The sequence below is a fragment of the Notolabrus celidotus genome, chromosome 1 (genome assembly GCF_009762535.1).
Source record: "Notolabrus celidotus isolate fNotCel1 chromosome 1, fNotCel1.pri, whole genome shotgun sequence".
Taxonomy (NCBI): Eukaryota; Metazoa; Chordata; class Actinopteri; order Labriformes; family Labridae; genus Notolabrus; species Notolabrus celidotus.
The window spans coordinates 10,502,016-10,519,092 of NC_048272.1; the positions used below are offsets into that span (position 1 = coordinate 10,502,016).

Consider the following 17,077-nt stretch of genomic DNA (forward strand, 5'->3'; position numbering starts at 1 on the left):
TTCCGATTTCTGAGAGAAACTTTCCCCCTACTTTAAATCATACAACACGTATGGCTGCCAGTCAGTCTTAACAAATCAATCCTATTCTTGCTTGCATCTATACATAAATAAGTGCTGAGTCATGGCATGACATTGAGTACACAGTCAATATGCTGTCGGCATAACATATTTCTTATTAAAAGATTCTAAGATTTCATTTGTGTGTGTGATTGCTTGATGTGACTTTCAAAGTATGTAAAATCATTGTTACCACTGTAATTTTCAAAAAATTAAGCTGATCCAGAATCATCACTCCCAGCTCTTGTAAACCTGCATTTATTGAATACAGGCTCCTCACAACAAGTGCAATTAAAGCATACAATTGTTACAATGGGATTCTGTGGTGGGGTATAGTTTTATACAGAAGACATCTGAAGGCTTCATTAGGAACACCATGTCCCCTTCACCATCCTAAAAATAATGACCGTGTGCAGGATGAGTCGGGGACATATAGCTGGTACAGCAGCATGCCAAAGAGTGGTTGATATAGGAGAGCTCTGCGTCTCATGCTGTATGACAGGACAGGGAAAGTGATAGGTCCACTTGGCTCTCAAACAGCACACATGAGTCGTGTGCTTTTCCATGCATGTGGTGGACCAATGTATGTATGTAGGAGCCAAGAGGCCAATGGAAATGTACATAATGTACTTTTAGATCATTTGTTATGGAGAGGTTTGACTGAACAATAAAAAGAGAGGCAATTAGCATGAAAGATCAACAAGTACACATCAAAGTTTTCATCATACATACATTTTAAAACCTTAACGGGGCTATTAACATTGAGACACAAACACTCTCAATTAAAAAATACAGTTTTTAGAGCATAAGTAGTGTCCTTAGTGCACTTGGTCACATGCTCACATCTGTTGTTAATCACAGATCTTTTGTTTATCTTAGTATGTTATGTCTAAGCAGATAAAGTTTATTTAACATTACCATAAAATGGCTACAACTGTTTGAGACACAGTTTTAAGACTGGAGATGGAAAATGGGCCAAAGGGCAAAGGGAAGTTACTTCACATGAGTATGTACAGCATTTATTTATCCAACACCTTAAGCTATTGGGTATATAAAGATTTTGCAAACCTATTATCATCATGTAAAATACAATGTATTGTCACAGTTTAAAGTTACACTGGGGATCTTTTGACCACTAGTAGCACTATTGATCAATGTTCCCATGTTGGCAGTCATTTGTGGGAACATTTAAAGTGCAAAAGCAGGCTAGAAAATACCAGCAAGCACGTTAACTGGGGAAAAAATACAGATCGAAAATATTTATAAAATTACTCCTTATATTTTACAGATCTCAAGGGTTCACAAAATGCATTTTGATGAGACACACTGGGTGTAAACAAAACTTTTGTTTACAGAAAACATGGCATGGCATTTTTAATGCAGCTGGTTTCATTTAGCTAGAGAACCAACCTTTGATTATTTCAGAATAATTCACTGAAAGCTCTAACATATTTCTACCTATGTAAAATAGTGAACCTGAAGATGAAGAAGATCTAAAATCTTCTTCCACCTGTGGTTTCCAATTGGCTTCCTTGCTGTAAAAATTTTGGGGAACTGGTGGATTCCCGTCAGTGCTCTCTTCTTCAGCAAAGATCCAATCTAGAGATACTCCGTGTTCAGTGTTTCAATTCTTTTTTTATCAAACAGCTGATCCATTCATGAATTGATTTACTTCAATGTCCTAAAACAGGAGAAATAATGGTGAGTACAAATGTCAAACAGTATTTTTGAGCCTCTGAAAGTGATGCTTGAATGAATGGCGAGTGGCAAGTTACAAAATGTTTTGCAATCCTTGTCATAGCCATGAGTGTGATGCTAAAATAAGACTTTATATAGTTAGTGTGTGCTGTATTATTATGGAGCTAAAGTACCCCTGCTGACACTTAACATATGTAGCAGAAAATAAATCCTCCATGGCCTGCACTCAACCTGACAGCAGTTGAACTGAGTCAAAAATATGTTTTAATTATGATTAGTGAGTGAAATTAACAGAGTAATTTTTAGTAATAATACCCAAGCTTAACACAGCCAGTTCAAACCCTATATCAGTTAACTGAAACTTGGACTACAAAGGTTTCGAAATTGATGTGGAACTGGTTACTCATCATTGTTGATGCTTGCTATTGAGATCATTGGGGATTTCTGTTTATGCGGTTCAATAATGAATTATGTTTCACACAAGTTATAATTTGTTATTTGGACTCACTCGGGTTCAGCGCAGTTTCTTGGATACAGTTGTCCAAACAAATCCAAAAATGATAAAAGACATCAGCGTGAAGAATGCTGCACCGAGCACCGTCCCCCTGTTCACCAGAGCTGGAATATCAAAACTGTCATTAGTGAAATCAACACTCCTACTGTAATTGCTACATGCAGTGGTTTTTAACTTTCACGACTTTTTCTCTGCTCTTATGTAAATTTGTTCTTCTCCTCAAAGCACTTTTTGTGCCCTAGGGATTAATTAAGTTGTCTTTCTACTTGATTTTTTAATTTCATAACAGCTGGCAATATTGACATCCCAGAATTTTATGATAAGGAACAAGAAAATAAAACTGAACTTTCATCTTGGTAGTCCTTTGATGGGGGGAAAGGGACATTAAAGGTGACATATTATGCTCTTTTTCATCAAAATATATTGGTCTAAGAGGTCCCCAAAACATGTCTTTAAAGTTTATTGCTAAAAGAAACACTGACCACGCCCCCTCAGGAAGCGGATGTGGCCTCGGCTCTCCATTCTTGGTACACAGCGACGAACATGTAGTTATGTGGCTATGCTAACTAGCGCTAGCACTTTTCCATGAAAAATAAAAATCATCCACTAGATCTTCAAATCTGCAGACGTGGGGAGTAAAACCGACCTTTGTGTGTATTAAGACAGCCTACAATAGCATGCCTCCCTCCTAAGCTCCTTGATAGCACACGTGTGCAGGTAATGAAAAACGGAGGAGGAGTTGAGTTGTATTTTATACAGTCTATGGGCTGAACAAGCTCCAAGCTCTGACTTCCGTTACAGACCGGATGGCGTTATGACGTATGAAAAACACTGAAAACTGAAATGGCTCGTTTCAGCACACATTCACAGAAAGGTGGAGGAATCAAAACAGGGGCAGAATGGATTTTTTCATTTTCGGGGGTTTGTAGACATGCCAGGGACACATATTTCAGGTAGAGAACCATTAAAAAGTCTATGTCACCTTTAAAACTGTAGTTACATTTTTAAGGGCCTGTGTCCACTGGCTAAGTGTTTTGCACTGGCAGCTCACACAACATCAATTTCAGAGCACTTCCTGCCAGCACTCACTGTCGCTAGGTTACAGAAGTTTTCCAGTTCATATTTTTAACAAAGAGCGCTAAAAGTGTTTTTTTGCTTGAAAATTCTGAACTGCATTAGTTGTGTATTGAAAATAGGTGCAAAAATGCTCCATTGGTGGACACAGGCCCTAAAGCAAAGATGGTTGAGGGTTAATACTTACCTATAGGTTCTTCCTCTGTTGATATTGCTGCTGCTTTCAAATCTACAATGAATGTCCCATTTATGGTGCTGTTTCCACTGTCCAGAGGAGATTGAAAGATGTCACCTTGTGCATCCGTCCCATTTGGGACACCAGCTGTTATAGGGTCAATTGGGGATTCAGTTACGATCTCTGTTGCAACAACCACAACTTCCTGGCCAGGTTCTTGAACTATTTCTATGGTTTCATTCACAGATGGGGTTTCTGTGACTGTGATAAGTACCTCTGCATCACTGTCATCTACCTCAGACTCTTCAGTACCTGTTTCCTTGACTTTTTCGTCTTCTGGGAGAGGTTCTGATTGGACAACTTCTTCCTCTGGAGCATCCTCTTCAAGAGGAATAATGAGGATTGGGTCTTCTTGATCTGTTTCCTCACCAGTAGGTTCCACAAGAACAACATCAGGTTCCTCTGATGCTGTTTCCTCATCCACTACTTCTTCTACCATGTCAAGTTCTTCATGGACAAGGACTACAGATTCCTCCTCTTCCACTTCACTAGGAGGACCTTCTTCCTTGGTAGCAGGGTCCTCTTCGATAGCATCCTCTGTGACATCTGGGACAGGCACCACTGCAGCCTCTGATTCTGTATCCTCTTCTGGTGCTTCTTCTTCTTCTGGCTCTTCTGGTGAGACAATGGGGATCAATTCTTCTTCAGTGTCTTCCTCCAGCTGTAGTTCTTCTGGATCCAAAGGAACAATCACATCTTGATTTTCTCTGGCTGACTCTTCAGGTGCTGTGTCCTCAGCAGCAGGTTCCACATGACCCTCCTCCTCAATCTCAAACTCTGTAGGAAGAAGGTCAACGGATTCATCTTCTTCTAATGTACTGGGAAGAGGTTCTTCAATAGTAAGAGGGTCCACTTCATCTGTCTCTTCCAAGACTACTGGGGCAGCACCTTCTTCTTGTTCAGCAAGTTCTTTTGATGCTTCCTCTTCATTCAATTCAGAAGAAACTATTGCAACTGTTTGGTCTTGTTCTTGCTCTTGATCTGGCTCTAGTTCCACCGGAACAATTAAAGCAGGAATTGACTCTTCTGGTGCAGTTTCCTCTTGGACTTGTTCTTCCAGCTCTGAAGGACCCAAAGGAACAATGTCAGCTGGATCTCCCGGGGTTGACTCTTGTGGTTCTGTTTCCTCCACATCAGGTTCCTCCACTGCCTCAAGTTCTGCAGTGACAATGACAACAGGTTCCTCTTCTTCTGGTAAAGGTAAAGGCTCTCCTGGTGCAGGTTCTTCAGCTGCATTGTCCTCTGAATCTTCTGATGACCCTACAGGAATAACAGGGATTGGTGCTACCAGGGCTGGATCATCCAGACCATGGTCTTCAATGGATTCAGCAACAGAGGGTTCTTCTTCCAAATTTCCCACTGGAGCTTCATCTTCTGATGTTTCCAATGGTAGGACTGGGACAGGTGCATCTAGAGTTTCTGGAGCTGGATCATCCAGACCATGGTCTTCAGTGGATTCAGCAACAGAGGGTTCTTCTTCTAAATTTCCTACTGGAGCTTCATCCTCTGGTGTTTCCAAAGGTAGGACTGGGACAGGTGCATCCAGAGTTTCTGGAGCTGGATCATCCAGACCCTGCTGTTCTGTGGTTTCCTTGACAACAGCATTGACCACATCAATAGCAGTTTCTTCTTCCACATTTTCATCTGGTGCTTCATCTTCTGAAGTTTCCAAAGGTATGACTGGGGCCAGTGCCTCTGGAGCGGGGTCAGAAGTGTCCTCTGGTGATGGCTCTGCTAAGGCCACGTCAGTTTCCTCCTCCTGAGACACAGCATCTTCAGAGACATCTGAGACCTGATCTTCGATTATTACTGGTTCTTTTGAGGTTACTGGAATGTTTTCTTGAGCAGGTAATTCCTTGGGCGATGGAGCTGCCTCCTCTGCAACTACTGGAATGAGTTTCTCGGGAACTTGTTTTTCCTCCTTTTCAAAGGCATTGTGGTCTTCAGTTGCTGGTGTGAGTTAACAATAGAAGTTAGTTATATAACAACAACTTTATCAGCAGAGTACGTAATCAGAATTTTGTCTTATATGATTATTGATTTGCTTGAAGCTCCTGCATTAAGTAACTTTGGTTTTGTGTTGATTTATGCACCCCCTTTGGACAAATAGGTACCTCTTTTCTTTGCTCCTTTGTCCTGTACATGTGTAAGCAGTGTATTCTAACAAAGAACCTCATCCTAGGCCTTTTTCAACGCTCATTGGAGATCTTTGCCATGGAAAATGTAAAAATCAGTAAGGGCCCTTCGTGTGACGCCTACCCTCGCCATCAGTTTAATACATAGAAAATAACAATATGGGAATAATCGACCTTGTAACCAATGGGTTCGTTTGCTTTTGTAGGTCATAAAAAGGCATCATTATTATTTTCAGTCTGTTTGTAACAAGCTAAAAATCCCTTACAGCAGCTTTAAATCAATTAATTAAAGTTCCTAGACTTTCTCGGTAACAGTGACAGTAAAAGTCAAAGTCTCTCAGCTTATTTTTATATTGATGAAAAGGTCAGAATATGTCATAAATGTAAATTTGGACTATAAAAACAGTTAATTATATGAAGAGTTGCTGAGACTACACTTGCAATCTGAAAACAGCATCAAATATGACGATGACCCATTTATGTAACAGTTAACAAAATCCCCAGTGACATGACACAAACATGGAGGATGTGCAGAGATCCAACTTTAGTTCAAATGTCTCACAGGGTAGTATGCTAACACAGCAGGTGTGTCATTGAACAGGCCATAAAGTATTTTAAGATTAGTTTGGCTGTTACTAACATCCACGCACTCAGGCACAGGAGTATTATGCTTGATTTACCTCTGTGACTGAGTCAGTTTCTAAACTGAATGCATTTTGTATTATTCAAAGCCCAAAAGCACCCAAAGCTGTATTTGACTTTTCCTGTCTTAGAATCTGTTGACTCACAATCAACCTCTTATGTAACCTCGTACAGAGGTTTGCTTTTCTGAACAACACATTAATCTTCTTCTCTAACATAAGTGTTTTAGTGCATTTGAGTAATTTTAAATGTCCATTCATATGTTTGCATTTTTGTAAACTACAGCTCAAAAAATCTTTGGACCCAGTTGTAATGATAACATTTAATTGATAATAAAATGAAAATATATGTGTCATTAACCCTCCTGTTATATTTGTTTCTCTGGAACAGCAATAAAGTTTCTGGGTCAACTTGACCAAGGGGATATTCAATTATCCAAAAGTGTCAGAACCCCAAAAAATCCCAATACACATTATTTTAAATCAAAATCTTAACTCCATTACTAACCGTTTAAATCAAGATTTAGTCCATTGGTGTTCTTTAGTTCTCACAGATCATGGTTCAATGAGGATAACTCACTCATTTTTCATTAAAATGAATGTTAAAATTGTTTAATGTACATTGGAAAGCCCTAAAGATAAATACAATAGTTTTACATGACATAGATTTTTGTTTATTTTATTTAAAAAAAAAAAGCTTTTTTATGAAGTGATGTTGATAAATTAACACAACACCTCTTCTGTCACATTCTGCCCAGTTTTGTATGCTGCGTTTAGTTGGTTTGGAAGGCATATATTGCCTAAAATAGACTCAAGGGCCAATTTGACCCACAAAATAACAGGAGGGTTAACATTTACTGCAGAGAATTGAACATTGATGGAGCCAAATATTACAGTTAATATCTTAAAACCTCTCCCAATATGTGAACATCATATTATATTTCTGAAGCCTACTTTGTTTTTCAGAGCAGTGATACCTTGGTTAATCTTTGCAATAATTTTTAATGTCATAAATCAAGCTGTAATTCTTAGAACAAACACAGTGATACATCATCCTCAACCTGATTCATGCATTAAAAGAGTTTCAAAACTGCAATAATAGCCTATGAACACATTTCAACAACTACGATTGATCGCTCTTATACCAAAAGATCTAAATAGAAATGTCCGGCTTACATATTGGTGCTGGTGAGCATAGCTGAACATTCAGGAGCAGCGTCAGCAGTAGAAGAGAGGAAGCTTTGAACATGATGTCTGTCTGCTCAGAGTCCTTTCATTGCAACCAAAAAGCTTTACAAAGCAGCAGTCAGATCAGCACCCCTACTGAGAATGTATATCCCATAGGGCAGAAGCACTCGTGTAAGGTGTCAGTGTGGACACATGTTGAAGTGACACACCATATGGAAGCATTGGGAGGGGGCTTCCCAGGCTAAGAGGGTAACAAGAGAAACGTAGACTTCTTCATGGGACCATAGATGTCATTCCTAAACCTGCTTCAAGTAGAATACTTTAAATGGCCAAAAGGGTTTCTTGTGAAGCACTGTCAAAGACACATTTTAACCAGATAAGGCTGCACAATTTCGTCCTCTGACAGTTTCATAACACTAGATAAAGACATATATTGTAGTTGTTTAGATCAGCAGTTACATAAAGCAAGTTTTGGTGCTTTTTCTGCTCTAGGCAGTAAAAAATAAGTTCCCTGAAAAGCTCCCCATGTCTTGATGTGTTTACTGTCTACAATAAAGTTTATTATTCTTAAAGTGCACCGAATTACTCTCTCATCCATGTACACAATTCTCCAGATGTCAGACTTTACAAGTAAAATGTTTACATTATGGTAATGGAATTGGTAATGCTTACATTAATACTAAAGCTTTGAATAATGTGTAACTAACTTTAAAATACCATGCATCCATTCCAACAGCATGTTTGACCAATGACTTGTTTAAATTACACTTTGACATTAATTTAATGAATTTATAGGTGGATCAAAGAGACTTGATTACGAACTTTTTGAAGAATCACTTAATGGTAGCCTTTTAGGGCCTGTGTCCATTAATGCAATAATGGAAGCGCCCAGAACCTAATGGCCCTTTTCCACTGGCCCGTCTTAGCCCTGCTCTACTCGACTTGACTCGACTCTACTTTGTGTTGTGTTTCGAGGGGCGCGGCACCTCGTGTCGGATACCAGCTTTTAGTACCTACTCTGCTCTGGCTCCAAGTGCGCTGAGCCGATACTAAAAGGTGACGTCGACGGACTGCCGTCCACTGATTGGTCAGAGAATGTCGTCACCGAAGAGTCATGAGCGCAACGCTCAACCTATGCACTCAACACAGGAATCAAACCCGCCATTTTTAAAAAACGACATCAGTACTCGTTTGCTCTTCTTTTGCTTTCCTCTCTCACTCGGCCTGCGACAAAAAAGCCACAGACCAAGCAGCAAGTACACCATTGCCTTCATGTCCTCCATTGTTTGTGATTGTTGTGTTTGTGTTCAAAATGACGTGGATACAGTTTCGCGCAGCTGTGTTTATGACGACCCCGCCCACCATGAGTCGGTACTCGGGCTGGTGGAAAAGAAACCCAAACCGAGTAGAGTCGAGTAGGGCTGGAACTGTGTAGTGGAAAAGGGCCATAAATGTCAGAGTGCTTCATTTCGCTTCATCACAAAAGTTGTGCCACAACACTCCCACTTCCCTTTGTAGTAACAGGGAAGTCTGTTTCTGTATGCATCATAGTTACTCTAATTAAACTGAAATTTACAAAGAAAATTTAAGAATTAAAAGCCTGATCTGAAAAGCTATCTGGACTTTGTAGAAATTAAGTTGCCTTTTTGGATCAAGCTTTGAATTAGCATGAGCTGAATGACTGAGAACCTTCACGGACAACAACTTATAAAATGTGTGATGTAACCATTAGCAGCAGCTCTGGACTTGGCAACAGTACCCTCGAAAAAACAAGTGTGGTATTTTTTCCTCTGTGCGTACCACCGCCATTGTTGTTGACAAAGTTGATGACAGACGTCCTGCCACTTCTTGATTTTGATTGGTTGAAAAAGATTAACATTGACAAGTGCAGCGGTGTTCTAAAATGCTAAACGGGTGCTTAAAACACTGAGCTGCAGTGGTTTTTTATAGAAAATGGGACCTGCCAGCGCAGAAAAAAGTCGGTGAACACAGATCATATAAAGCATAATAACATTTTTAATATTTAGCTTTTTTTTGCTTTTCTTTGTCAGTTATGAAAGTAATGAAGATCTTTGTTTTTTTTACTCTTGGTTAAACAAAAAACGACAAGTTAAAGACCTTATTTTGTTTTCTTGGAATGGTGGTGAGCATGTTTTATACTGCTTTTTAAACGAAACAGCATGAACCGCTAATCATTAAACTAGTGTTTTGAGTTACAGCCCTAGCTGTCAAGACTATATTCTAAGGATACCATCAATTTATACCACATAATCTGTGAATGTTTGTTAGTGTCTATTTTGTATAAAAAGTGGCAGACATGAGTATAGCTTACATTACAGGTGATATTATTAGCTGTAAAACCAGTGTCATATACTTTGAAATGTCGACTCTCTACTGTTTATAAAGAAACCATCTCAGCAGTCTAAATGTCCGTTTACTGTAAGATCTCTGACAGCAAAACTTTGATGCTTGAATATTATTTACTCACCTAAACATGAACCACAAAACATGAAGTGAAGCAGAAAATGTGTTTACATAATGTAACACCTTATTTGGGCAGTGTGATGAAGCCGTTATGTTGTAACATATAAGACTAAATAAACCTTTCTTGTCTGCGTTTATTTTATTTAGTTTATTTTTTCTGTTTGAGTTTTTCTTCTAGAGGAATTTTTTTTCAGAGAAGTTTTTGACATTATTATCATGGACAAAAGATCTGTAGGTTATTTCCTTGCTCTGTTTTTGGACTTCACTGTACCGTCAATGATGTGAGACTTGAAACATAACCCTCTATGCCTTCAGGAACAAAGGTCAAACAGCACATTAATCCACAGTGAAGTTACCATATTTTATTTCTTTAAGTGCCATTCATGCATATTGGGGACGGGGGTGGGGTGGGCGGTGGTATCGACAATTCTAATAACACTTGAGTTATTTTACAGCACTAAACGAATACAAAGAGTAGCTGTGTCACCTCATCGGACAACAAAAGTAATAAACCGTGCAATAAACAAAAAAAGGACAAATAGGAGAAAAAAAATACGAGAAATGACAAAGACAAAATCAAAAAAACAGAAAAATTAAACACAAACCAAATATATATTATCAACACTGAAACACTGAATGTAGAACCATAGTACAGGTAAAAGGTAGTGTCACACAAAAAGCCAACGCATTTTCATCACATATATACAATATAGATATATACATACTGTCACCCTCTGATTGGACAATAACAAAATACTCTATTCTTTTACCTCCTCTCTTTTCATGGATAAGACCCACCCCAGCCTTGATACCCCACCCCCAAGAGGAAAAAAGGGATGATTGAAAAGACATATATGTACAAGCACAACAACACACCAGCACTGAATAAAATAGGCCCCAATCAGCAGTTCTTGTTGGCAGTTCTCTCCCACATTGTAACAAGGCTTTTTTTTTTTCCTTTTTTTTTTGTAATCTTTTAATCTTTTTTTCTCCCACTGATAGTAATCTCTCTGGCAGGTTCATGTCCAGTGGAATTCAAAAATAACTCAAATCGATTTTTGAAAAAGAACTCAAACACACAAATACACGCACACACTTATCACACACACAGACGTAATGTAAAATTTTGATTGTGATCCAGTCATTGTCTTCACCTTTTTTCCCTTTTGGCCACATCTGTTCGCTCAGATCTTTTGTATTTCCCGAGGGGCTGCTGTGCTATTAAAAAACAAAAACTAATGTGTGTGTTGACAATCTTCACCTGGAAGAACAGAGACACACTTCAACTTCACACCAACCGGGGACACACAGGGTGATCTCTATTGTAGGTCCATTGAGTCCTAATGGAAAACACTCTGATGCTCTCTTTTTTTTTTTTGCCGTCCTTGCTCGCTTGCAGTCCTTTGGCCCACACTTGCCGCAAATTTCTTGATTTGGGTCGCACCACTTGATTTGATTTTAAGGTTTGAGCTCGAGTTCAGAAATTCTGTCAGTTAATTAAAAAAAGGAAGAGAAAAGATCCACAGGCAAACAGCGGACATCTGATATGCAAAGACAGACAAAACTTTGCAAAGTAGCAGGAGTGGACAGGTTTGATTGGCAGGAGAAAAACACAAAACAAAACTAAAAACAAAGAACGGCAGTATCATCAGTTAAGAGAAGACAGCTTGACTTCATCTGCACAGTGCAGCTCTGGACAGAAGATTAACAGTATAAAACTGGACTGGTTTAAGTTTCAAATCAGCACTCAGAGGCTCAAATGTAGACACATATTCTTCTACACTAGAAAATAAAGTAACCATGTGAGACTTGAAAGTGCTCTTCACAACATCATTAAAATAATTCATGATTGTCATCAAAATATGAAATCAAACTCAGCTGACCACTGCAGTCTCTAATAGCTAACTCTTTTCCAATTAACAGTATTACATTTTTGGAAATTCAATCAACTATGTTGTGACCAAAACTGTGATGAGGGGGATTAACACCACTCCTCATGTCTGTACCATAAAGAGGAAGCTACCGTTAGTAGACACAGTTAGCTTAGCTTAGCTTAAAAACAGGAAAATGCTAGCCTGTCTGTCCAATTGTAAAATAAATCCAGTTCACAGCACCTTTAAAGCGCATCGATTAACACCTTACAAAAATGTATCGTAAAAATTGTCCTTTTAACACAAATATATTTGTATGGATGAACAAATGATACACAATGTGTTGATCAGTGAGTGTTAAAACTGCATGCAGGTGGATTTTGTTACCTTTGGATGGAGCCATGCTGACAAATATCACCCTTTTTGTCATTGTGCTGACTGGCTGCCGGCTGTAGCTGCAGACCTGACTGGTAACAATCATCTTGACAGGAGAGCAAATAACTGTATCCCCAAAAAGCTGGGGACACTTCATTTTTATGCAAATATGCATGGATGCATGCAAAGCACCTTCAACAGTGTGAGAGAGCTGCAGAGAATTGATCCTTTTTGTAATCACCAGTGGCCAATGTGGGTCAGATAGTCTAACTGTGAGGGATTGAATAAACAAATGGCAAAATGAGTGTGGCTGACTACACATCGGGATCTAGGAGGTGCTTGGCATCTAAAAAAAACTGATATCAACAAAAGGCGAAAGTGTGCAAAGGGTGTTATTTTCTAACTAAGTGTCTCTAAGGTTCAGCACCCGTCTGATTGAGGACACTTGTTACAGGACACAGAGGACAGGTCGATCTCACTGGTCTGTGCTCGAGAGGAAACAACACATTTGTCTCGACTCACTGTGTGCATCTGCTTTGTGCTCATAGAAAGCATAGAGATGATTGCAGCAATCAATCATAGCCCTAAAACTGCAATAAAACCAAAAACATACACACACGCACCATATGTTCAACCACACACACACACACACACACTCACACACACACTTTATGAATTGTATCATAGGTCACATTTGTCTTTCTGTAACGATTGTATAACAGCGAAATCTTACGCTATCAAACTATCACATTAAAACACCGGGCAGTAAAATAAAAAAAAGTCTTGAGCATTTAAAATCCAGATGTGACAATAAACACTCAATGCAGCATTCTGATCTCCCTCTGATGAACACATAGAATACATTTAGATGTTCATTTTAAAACTGGTGCAGCAAGGTTACACATACGCTTATCAAACCTTTTAGATTGAAAAGTTCAACATCTGATGGATATTCTATTGATCATTAATCAATCAGAATGATACAAAATGTGTGAAGTTTTAAAACCAGATTCTTTCCTCTTTAGATTATGAAAGTTTGAGAGCCATCTATCCAATCTATTGTGTTAATCTGAACAGCTGAATTCAAATATTTTGTTCTGTTTGAAACCATTACCTTTGTCTATTAATTATTGGGATACATTACATTTACATTTACATTGAATTGTAACTGTGTAAATGAGAAGTTTGTAATTTTGAAATGTTGTTTAACCCTTTCCTTCCCAGAGTTAGAAGAGAAAAATGACATCCCTCTTCTGTGTAAAAGATAAATATAAAGCCAGCTCCAGAGAACAATTAGTTTAGCTTAGAACAATAATAAAGCCACTTAGCTAGCCAGCTTCAATCCAAAGGTAACGCAATCAGCCCCCAGACACATTTAAAGGTTATTATTAAACATTTCTTAAAATCTTACAGTGTTGTTTTTCTCTAAAGTTACAATAGAGATTAAACTGAAAAATGTTAATTTTAAAGCATCAGATCAGCTGTTTAGTAAATCTGTCACCATTGGAAAGAGCGATCCTAGCAGTTTCCGGGTTTTCAGTCTTTGTCACAAGAGCAGCTAATATTTTTTTGCGCTAGCTTTATATTTACTTATTAACAAACAAAACACCATGTTGATATGAAAAGTACAAAACCACACTTTTCAAAAATGTTAAGCCAAACCAGTGTTGTTTTTGAGGATGATATCGACACTGGTATGAAAAGTTTAAAAGATCCCATGACGACACATTGGCTAGTATATGTTTTTGGTTTGTTTTACAATACAAACTTTATCAAGACATTTGAAGCCGTTATGTGCTGAGGAATGAAATTAAGTGAAAGCGTTTCAGTGCTCTTTTTTAATTTCATGTTGACAAACTGTTCATCAGGAACACACATTGTTGACATCTCTGATAAGGAACCAGTTGATGAAGTTGAGATTTTCTTTTTGGTTATTGAGTGAATCAATGATCAACAACCTCATCTTAAATTGATGAACTGCACCTTTGAAATCTGCTGAAGAATGTGAGTTTGTTGAGTGTTTATTGTTGGAACATCTGATTGATAAAAGCTTAAAAATGACATGGATTAATCATCTATGGACATGGTTCACACAGAGAACTTAAACCTCAGGTTACTTTGGGTTGAATGAAAGACAAAAAATGTCCCTGCTGTCACTTTCTCCTCACTCACCACATTCACTCATCTTGAAGTGCTTGAGACAAAGAACAAAGAAAAAGAACGTCGTTGTACTCCCATGACTCGTCTGTTGCAGTGGGCCTGATCACAAAGAAAACACATCATGATACTTTTCTGTGATCTCCCTCTCTTTCTTCTCTTGGTTTGTTTTGTATCAAGCCTACTTTAAAACATTACCACCCTGTTCAAAACCTCACTTATTGTAAACCTAACTTCACCACCCATGCAGCCAAGGTGAGGCCAGCTTTCTCCCAAAAGCGACCAACGAGCACCATCACATTGCTCAAAGAGACGGCCTGTGTTTCTTTAAAACTAAATGAAAACAAAGGGTTTTTTTAAAAGAGAGATAAACTCATCCAAGAGGCAGCTGAGACCGATGTCAACACGAGAAGAATTACAAGCTGAACACGTCGCTCAAATCACAGAACAGTTACAGAGCTGGGGGGGAGGGTCGGGGGTCAGGGGGAGAGAGGGGTTCAGACTTTGGAAGGCTGCTGGCGAGGAACGGGGGGAGGGCTGTCTGAGGAGCTGAGGAGCGTGTGGTTTAGACGTGAATGTTTTCTACTTGTCTCTAGACAAGTAAATGAGCAATCTCTTTAACATGTCCGACTAAATATGATTGTCTCCAAAAGTAACGGTTTCTAGTTGTGTTTTGCTTTTGTAAAAATGTCAGGACTCTGAAGTCTTTGTCCAACAAAGCTTGTCAAATGTTCTTCCGCATCCCGCCGACAGTGTCCTTGTCCTCCTCTTCCTGCCGCCTTTCAGCTCAGCTTGGCTTCCTCTGGCTTCCACCTCCTCTCCTCGCTCCCTTCTCTGATTGCAGAAGGAGGTTATAGGGGGTTAGACGATGGAGTCCCAGTCAAAGTCGTCCTGGATGTCATCAGCCTGCATGCGATGCATCTGGAAGTTTCTGGCAGGTATCATGTGCTGCTGGTTCATCTGTGCATGGTGCCCTGGAGAGACAGCAGGTTTTTATTAGAATCATCTGCAGTTTCATGATGCCTGTGAGTTATCAGTCATGCTTTCATCCTAAAGCTTCTTGTCACCTGTCATTGTGGGTCCTGCAGTGCTCATGGGGGGCATATGAGGGTATCCTGGGGGACCCATCAAGGACATGCTCTGTCTAGAGTCCATGTAGAGATTTCCTGAAAAGTGGATTTAAAAAAAATATATATATTATTTTAAGCCTGGAAATGCATCTTTTAGGTAATGCCTCTAATAGCACGACTTATTGGAAGCAGGCTGTTTTTTTTTTTTTTACTATTATTTCACACGAGCAAAGAACTTTCTCAAATTATAGCGACTCACAGGTGCAACGTAATGGTCTATAAAATAATCAGTATGATAACATTTTAAAGATACAGTATATTGTATTTTACCAAAATATCAGTGGCTCTCCAAAAACACTACAAAATCTCTGTAACAAAATCAAGAAAGATAACATTTCATTGTGGCAGAAGTGGTCAGACACTAACTCATGGAGCTGGTTATGTCAGGCTGAAAGCAGTCACATTTTTGCTTTAATAGGTCACAAGCCAAAAAGGATGTGAATCACTGACATAAAGGGCGAACAGAGCTCATAGTGCACAGAGACCTGAGGCTGTTTGCACTTTCACATACCAGGAACTGTAAATGAGACAAATGCAAAGTAGGACTAAGAGTTTATTACCCATTAATTCAGCATAAATAAGCATTAAGAAAGACAACAGTGTGGTATTATAATTAGATTGTATCCTGCACAAGATCAGATTACAGAACCAAAATGTGAACTTGTATTTTTTTAAAAGATATGTGCTATACAGAAGATAATTTCTCCTGATCAGTAAAAGAGACGCATTTGCTGTTTCTACATGAAGAGTTCATTTGCAAAAACAGTGAAAAATAAAAAAAAAAAAATTCAAAAATTTTTTTTTTTCTATTACTAGCTTTTGGTATTATTAATCACTTAGGTTGGGTGGCTTTGACTAAGTCAAAATGACTTTACTAATTAGAGGTATCTTGAAAATGTAACTTTATTTAGAATCTATATAAAAAAGAAAAGTTTTTTTGAAAATTTATAAAACGGAGTTATCTGTTTTTGCAAATGAACTCTTCACATGATTATATGAAAAAAAGAAAAGATTCTGGTCCCTCCAGTGAAGGACAATTAAATAACGACACATCACCACATCTAAGCAGTTCCACTCAAACAGAGGGATAAATGAGTCACAGGATTAAGAAGTGAGTGTCTCACCTGTGTTGTGGTGCTGGCTGGGTTTGTTGGGGTGCATGGAGCCATGACAAACAGGAGACTGCACTGCCCCCTGTGGCTGGATTACACCTGTGCGGGCAAAAAACTGGTTGATGGACGAGCAGAGGTCTGCGATCTGGGTGGGTTCCAGGGACCAATTGTTCAGCTCCGCTTGTCTCATACTGTCTCTTAATCCTTAGAAACATAAAACCCAGAATTATAAACACAACGACATGAGCCACTATCATCTGGATCGAATCTGTGAGCACTAAAACGCCGTTTTGTGACAATGGAATGTATGGAACTCCCCCAGCCGACTGACCAAAGAATATTAATTAGGTTTATGAGAAACTAATTTACAGGCATGAAGCAAAAAGTAGTTGCAATATATTTTCAT

General features: G+C 38.8%; 2 protein-coding genes across 2 annotated transcripts in view; both read right to left on the reverse strand.

Annotated features, from left to right (window-relative positions):
• Positions 1-299: 299 nt before the first annotated feature.
• On the reverse strand, positions 300-12,378 carry LOC117815722 (fibrous sheath CABYR-binding protein-like). The gene is made up of 4 exons (XM_034687608.1): positions 12,285-12,378; positions 3,531-5,528; positions 2,264-2,373; positions 300-1,738 (listed from the first exon to the last, which is right to left on the reverse strand). The coding sequence occupies exons 1-3, from the start codon at positions 12,376-12,378 to the stop codon at positions 2,270-2,272; spliced, it is 2,196 nt and encodes a 731-aa protein (XP_034543499.1). The 3' UTR covers positions 300-1,738; positions 2,264-2,269.
• Positions 10,369-17,077, reverse strand: part of foxj3 (forkhead box J3) — a 97,182-nt gene continuing 90,473 nt past the window's right edge. Inside the window, 3 exon segments of the mRNA XM_034689459.1 lie at positions 10,369-15,403; positions 15,497-15,595; positions 16,684-16,875. Of these exon segments, the coding sequence (XP_034545350.1) occupies positions 15,291-15,403; positions 15,497-15,595; positions 16,684-16,875 (404 nt within the window). The 3' untranslated portion in view covers positions 10,369-15,290.

Coding starts and splice junctions, on each gene's coding strand:
- LOC117815722 (XM_034687608.1), bottom strand. CDS start 12,378: ATGATTGTTACCAGTCAGGTCTGCAGCTACAGCCGGCAGCCAGTCAGC. Junction 5,529..12,284: donor CAGCATGGCTCCATCCAAAG/GTAACAAAATCC, acceptor AACTCACACCAG/CAACTGAAGACCACAATGCC. Junction 2,374..3,530: donor AACAGAGGAAGAACCTATAG/GTAAGTATTAAC, acceptor TTGATATTCCAG/CTCTGGTGAACAGGGGGACG.